The sequence below is a fragment of the Cimex lectularius genome, unplaced genomic scaffold, assembly GCF_000648675.2.
Source record: "Cimex lectularius strain Harlan isolate CLEC.00 unplaced genomic scaffold, Clec_2.1 scaffold202, whole genome shotgun sequence".
Taxonomy (NCBI): Eukaryota; Metazoa; Arthropoda; class Insecta; order Hemiptera; family Cimicidae; genus Cimex; species Cimex lectularius.
Window position 1 is genome coordinate 780,513 of NW_019392803.1, and position 6,280 is coordinate 786,792.

The following is a 6,280-nucleotide window of genomic DNA, read 5'->3' on the forward strand; positions in this document are numbered from 1 at the left end:
AGTTCCCAGCTTTTACCCACACAGCTTCTCACGTCTAGTCAAGCAATCACAGCGAAATGTATTCAGAAACAAATCTATGAATAGGTAAGGGCATTTCTTTTTAAAAATACATTATTAGAAATTGTTATGTCACAGATATCCCTAATAGTTTGAACGGTGTTAGATCATCTCTGGCATGCTTAAGTAAGCTCTTCCTGTTTGCCAATTTATGTCAACCACCACTCTTCTGATGTCGACTTTTTTATTATTGTTCACTTTATAGAATTGAACGAAGGCAAACAGTGTGAACACCCTAGGATGAGTAATAATCATGAGATTTAAGATTATCATTTCAACTTTTTAAAATTAAAAAATTGCCTTGTAAAATTAAACACAGTCACACTGTTTTCATTCTGCAATATATATAATTAAATCCATTATATTTAGTGGTCTGACTGACCAAATAACTTCTTTCAATTAATTAATCTTTTTGTGTAAGGTTTATGGTTGAAATGAAAAAGTCAGTGTCACAAGCGGGACTTGAACCCACAACCTTCGGCTATATATATATAATGTTACTGAATTTATATAAAAACAAAATAAATATATGTCCTGAAAATATTAATTTATTACAGAATTAGTTTTACAATATACAATATTATGTTTATATTTTATTGATTCAATTTTATAAGTTGTTACATTAAAATATCAAGTCTGATAATGTTCATACTTCATATCATGTCTGACACTGCCTCCTTGATATCGGATATGTGACCAGTACAATCACCTGCCATCATCATGACAACAGGACATTACATATATATTCCTTTTTTCTCTCTCTCTTTCAAACCAGACTAAATACGAGATAATTGTTATTAATTTGTTCCTTTTTCAGGGAGTGGAGAAGGAGGCACGGCGGCCCTCAGTGGAAAAACAAACGACGAAACAATCTTTTACAGCAGACACACAAAACAACTTTAACACAGTTGGCTGAGTGATTCAGCTTTTAGGACCTCACCGATACATTTTTTTTTCTAAAATGAAACACACCTGGGGTAAAAAAAAAATCCAATACAAAATTAGGCGCTTTTAGTATGAATTTTTAAAATAAAACTTGCTTTGTTTCATATAAATAGGCATGGTCTTCAAAGATAGATTGTATATCAACTAGTCGAAAACAAATTGTCTGTGCCTATTGTTACTAAGACTTATTGCGGAAATAGTGTAGATTTTAAAATTCTACAAGTCTTTATATGTAAATAATTGGTATAATAAGTTTTAATTTATTTGCGATTTAATTTGTATCATGACGCTCGATGAGTATTGAGAAAAAAAAGCTTTACTTCCATATTTTGTAATCCTAAATAATAACTTTGTTAAATTTAACTTTGTAATTAATTATTTTCTAGAAACTTTTGTAAACTTTCAGTTAGTTACCTGGATTTGTGGCTTTGCAGTCAGAACAATATTACTGCTGTAAATATAACTATTTAGTATTATTTATTTGTATTATATTGTATGATATACTCAATTTTGTAAACACTGTACATTAAAACTAATATTTATGTTATTTACAATTTAACAAAAAAAATAAATAAATAGGATTAATGTATACTGAGCTAGATAATGGAAAAGATTTTGTTTAACTCTGTGAGCTGTTCAAAAAACAAAACAAAAACAAGTCTTAGAATGTATATACATATTATTTATCTTATTATACCTAATAAAAGAATTAAAATAACTAAATTTTCTTTATTCTATTTGTGAGATTTATTGACACCTTAAAACGGTTTAGAACAATACAATATAACATTTGTAGAAAGTTATTATTTCCAATTTTTATGCGAAGAAGGTTGAGAAGAAAAATTGATGTCATGAGCGGGATTCGAACCCACAAGCTTCAGCTACCTGACACATGAAACCTAAACCTAAATTTTGTAATTGTAAAAAGGCTTAAAGCCCTTTTGTACCTTTAAAATAAATAAATAGTTTAATAAAATAAAAGTTTATATCTTTTCTTCGTGTGGCGTCATATAGTAAGGAGTATGGATCTATGGCTATTTTCAGATTTAAAAAAAATTCGAAGTTAACCTACAATGAGTCAAAAGAGGATAAAATGCACACAAGAAATTAAAAATATATTCGGGATCATTTAATGATGGCTTGGATGCTTTGATAATTTTTTCCTCCAATTTTCTAACTTGTCGTGGGTTTTCTTCTTCGGATTCAGAGATTACAAATTTAGTAAGAAATTGGTCATCGGGATTAGAATTTGAGTCGGTTGAGCTCTGTGCAGGCTACTGTTTGGTATATTTTTATTTGTATCATATATTATTTATTTTTAAGATAAGTCCACGTAAGGGAGACTTTTTTGAACCTTTAAAATAAATAAATGAAATAGCATTTCAACTCATTCACTCATTCTGATTGAAAGCTTAAGCTACCAACACCAGAAAAGGAAAAAAATAACTGTCAACAGAAATAAGCCTGCATCACCACTGATGTAGCACAAAGTATATTCTTGAATTTACCAGTGTTTGGCACAATGGTCTTTTTACATTCTAGGCCTTTTGGAGTTTTAAATTGTATGGTTTGTAGCAGTAAGATTTCATGGATAAGTTCCCGATCTGTAATAAATTTCTTTTTTCTTCTAAAGCTTTTAAAATTCAGGACTATATTGATGTGACAAAGGTTTGCCTCTTCGTTGGAGACGTGGGTTTGAATACCGCTTGTGACAATAATTTTTCTAACGGATAGCTAATTAAATAATTTGTAGAAAGTGCAAAAAGCACTCCTCTGTCTTGCTGAGAAGAAACGCTGTATTTGATGGCTTTGAGAATTTGAGCTTTGAATACATGTTGAATGGCCTCAGTTATGTTGCCATATTTTTTAAAAGTTTTTTTTTTTTTGCTTAGGACTCTAACTTTTCTTATTTTGGTTTTGGATTTGGATTTATATAAGTTCAAATCTGCATGTGTATACAGAATTGAGCTTATCACTTTTTGCAGTCACGGGGTCACTTACTCACAGGTTTTTGAGTTATTCAAACGCGTTTCAACATTGCGCCATCTTCAGTGAGGAACCTTATGTCACTTTGACAGAGCAGGGTGTACATAGAATTGTTCCGTCGCTTGTCGCTGGGGGTGTTCGTTAGTGGGCATAGTGCTCATTGGTCAGTCGTGGGGACGGTTATTTCTGTTGACAGTTATTTTTTTCCTTTTCTGGTGTTGGTAGCTTAAGCTTTCAATCAGAATGAGTGAATGAGTTGAAATGCTATTTCATTTATTTATTTTAAAGGTTCAAAAAAGTCTCTGTTACATGGACTTATCTTAAAAATAAATAATATATGATACAAATAAAAATATACCAAACAGTAATGGCTATATATTCTTTGCAATATAAATTATTTACAATCGATCAAATGATGAAACCACATTAAGAAAGAAAAGCTGAATGGAAAAAAAGTTAAAACGAAACGAGGAAAAGAAAATGAGATGATACATGTTGTTTTTAAAAACTCAGATGCCATGGATCTGAAAACACGCAAAAAAAAAAGAAAAAAGAAGCAGAACATACTGCCCGAGATAGCAAACTTCATAGTCCTGCAATTCTGAAGGATAAGGCTAAAGTTTTAGAGAGTTGAGAAGTCTTGAGGCTTGACTCTTGATTTGAGCGTGTGATTAAGGAATCTGGAAAAAAGTTGATAGGTATTGAGGAGTTTGAAGTCAGTGGGGCAGTGGCCATATACGAAATGGCTCTACTTTGATTGGTTGCAGAGTGGAGGGCGAAACCATTCCAGAACTGGTAGTGACACCTAGCGGGTACTGTGGTAAAGCAGGTGGCCACCACACAGTGCTTTTCAACAGTGATGGTTTCACCCGGACTGAGGAAGCTCTAATGAAGAAATCGTTCAGATGACCATGTAGGGGTTTAGCGATTTGAGTAACCACGCACTACGGATTTTTACAACTATTTATTTATACGATACACAAGATCAAACGTCCTCTCTTCTACCCGCTTAACTTTTCCAGTCCTCTCGACACGTGCTCTTGAACCAGTGTTGCCCCACATCACTCCCCTCTTAGCGGCCAGGTCAGCTTACGAACTGGGTACAGCGTCCTGATCTTCTACTTGCTGATAATGATGTAGATTCTTCATCAATTGGTGTTTTTGTCGGTGCAGTTGGGTCGTTTATGTGGATTCCCAGGGTCGGCTAATATATATGCAGGTCTAAGCCTATCTACCGAAATATTAGTCTTCTTCCTTTTACTTCCACCTTGAAGAATTTAGAGTGCCTTTCCAAGACAGGATATGGTCTATTCAAGGAAGCTCGTATACGATCTACTCGGACGAAGACATGAGAACTGCTATGGAGGTCCTTGTATATAAAGGTTTTCGGCTGTTGTGTGTGCTCTGGTTGCCTTGGTTTAAGATTATTGGATGCAAAGCATAATTGGCTGACTAGGCTAAGAAGTACGAAGATCTGAGTTTGGTTGAGAAAAGTGCTCTTCAAAAAAATCGCCAGGAATACGTAATGGAGTACGGTATACTAGTTCCGCAATGGACGCTTGTACTTCATCATTGAATGAACATCGCAGTCCCAATAAAACCGTAGGTAAGACGGTAGTCCAATTTTCTGAGTTGTGAGCCATGAAGGCTGACTTTAACGTCGGGGTCAACAATGTAGGAGTTTAGGCGATTTGAGTAACCACTCACTACTGATTTGTACAATTAATTTATTTAAACGATACACAAAATCAAACGCACTCTCTTCTACCCGCTTAACTTTTCAAGTCCTCTCGCCACGTGCTCTTGAAGCAGTGTAGCCCCACACCCACCAGACAGTGACCATAATTTTTTTGGTTGTAAGCTTGACTTTGGGAAGTGCTCTGGTTTTTCACTCTTATCCACTGTCTAGAACGCTGTGTATTGTCGTATATACATTTTTCGTCACACGTATAGGATTGAGAAATGAATCATTTTTGTGGCGTACGGAAAGCATTGACCAGAGTTTATACATGAGATCCTTTTGGCGGACGTTCAGCCTACTTGGCGAACTTCTTTTTTTTCTCAATAGTTTCCACCTTCCAGACGGCGAACGATGGTGGATTGGTCAATACCAAGTTCTTCCGAGATTTCTGTGGGGTCAGCTTCAACTACAGCCTTTAACGGGTAGTTGTCAACAGCAGAATGACTCTTTCCTCGTGAGGTCATAATCTTCATTACGGAATTTATGAAACCAACTGTGGATTCATTTATGGTTCCTTGTCCACAAATGTAATTAATGTGTAGAGATTAGTGACCGTTAATCGATAGTAATTCAGATGTCGTGAGATGCGGTCGGGTGTGATGTAGGTTTCAGAAAAACATTTTCTTTATCGTGCCAACGTTTCGATCTTTTATTGAGATCATCTTCAGGGCTCAATAAAAGATCGAAACGTTGGCACGATAAAGAAAATGTTTTTCTGAAACCTACATCACACCCGACCGCATCTCACGACATCTGAATTACAACGTAATTAATGTTTCGAGCGGTTTGCGCCGCACTTCGCCCAAGTTTAAACTGATAGAAATAAATTTGCCGAAAATCGTTCTTAAACATCATTTTGTTTGAAGGCGCCGGACAACCTTTACTAAAAGGATCGTAAGAGAAAGAAAGCGAGATAAATAGGCTTTAAAATGATGGATCAGCATAATGGATTAATTGAAAAATGGCAAAAAGGAGGGAAAATTCAAAAGGTGTGGTTGAGATGGGAAGTTAGTGTCCGAGTGGATCGAGGTCACGATAGCTCAAGTGGCAGAGCAGCGGCGTATCTAGCAGAAGATCGTGGGTTCGAATCCCCCTCGTGACACTAACTTTTTCATTTCAACTAAAAACCTTAATTAATTGTAAGATAATGGATTAGTTTTGTTTTCACAATTGGTATTAAAAGTGAAGCGAAAAGGACAATCTACATTTATTTTGCATCAACTTAATAATAGGAGAGCAGTCGATACGAGGACGAAATAGAAAATCTGTATTAAGATTTTTTTTAAATTAATAAGGACTGGGATTTGTTAAAATTTAAAATTATGCCGTTATTACTTGATAATTGATTGAGAGACTGAAGATGACGGTTGAGCCGAGAGACAGCTTCAGAGATGTACCTGGTAAGACGTACGTAAAGCTGAGATAAAATTTAAAAGTAAAAATTTTATTGTAACAACTCCGTAATGTAAAATTTGGTCGTTACCAATCGTTTTGGCCCATGCTTGCTGTATTTGTCTGTCGGACCAAAATGATCTGATTAAATAAAAGGTT

At 34.9% G+C, this 6,280-nt stretch overlaps 1 protein-coding gene across 3 annotated transcripts in view; it reads left to right on the plus strand.

The window, feature by feature from the left end:
- The window catches only part of LOC106667592 (extracellular sulfatase SULF-1 homolog), a 120,375-nt gene extending 119,246 nt beyond the window's left edge, over window positions 1–1,129 (plus strand). For 2 of the 3 annotated variants that reach the window (XM_014395632.2, XM_014395633.2), the window contains exons 20-21: window positions 3–84; window positions 875–1,129. In XM_014395632.2, the coding sequence (XP_014251118.1) occupies window positions 3–84; window positions 875–977 (185 nt within the window). In that variant the 3' untranslated portion in view covers window positions 978–1,129. The remainder of the gene's footprint in view (window positions 1–2; window positions 85–874) is intronic. The other variant, XM_014395634.2, reaches the window with a different exon arrangement.
- The last annotated feature ends 5,151 nt before the right edge of the window (window positions 1,130–6,280 follow it).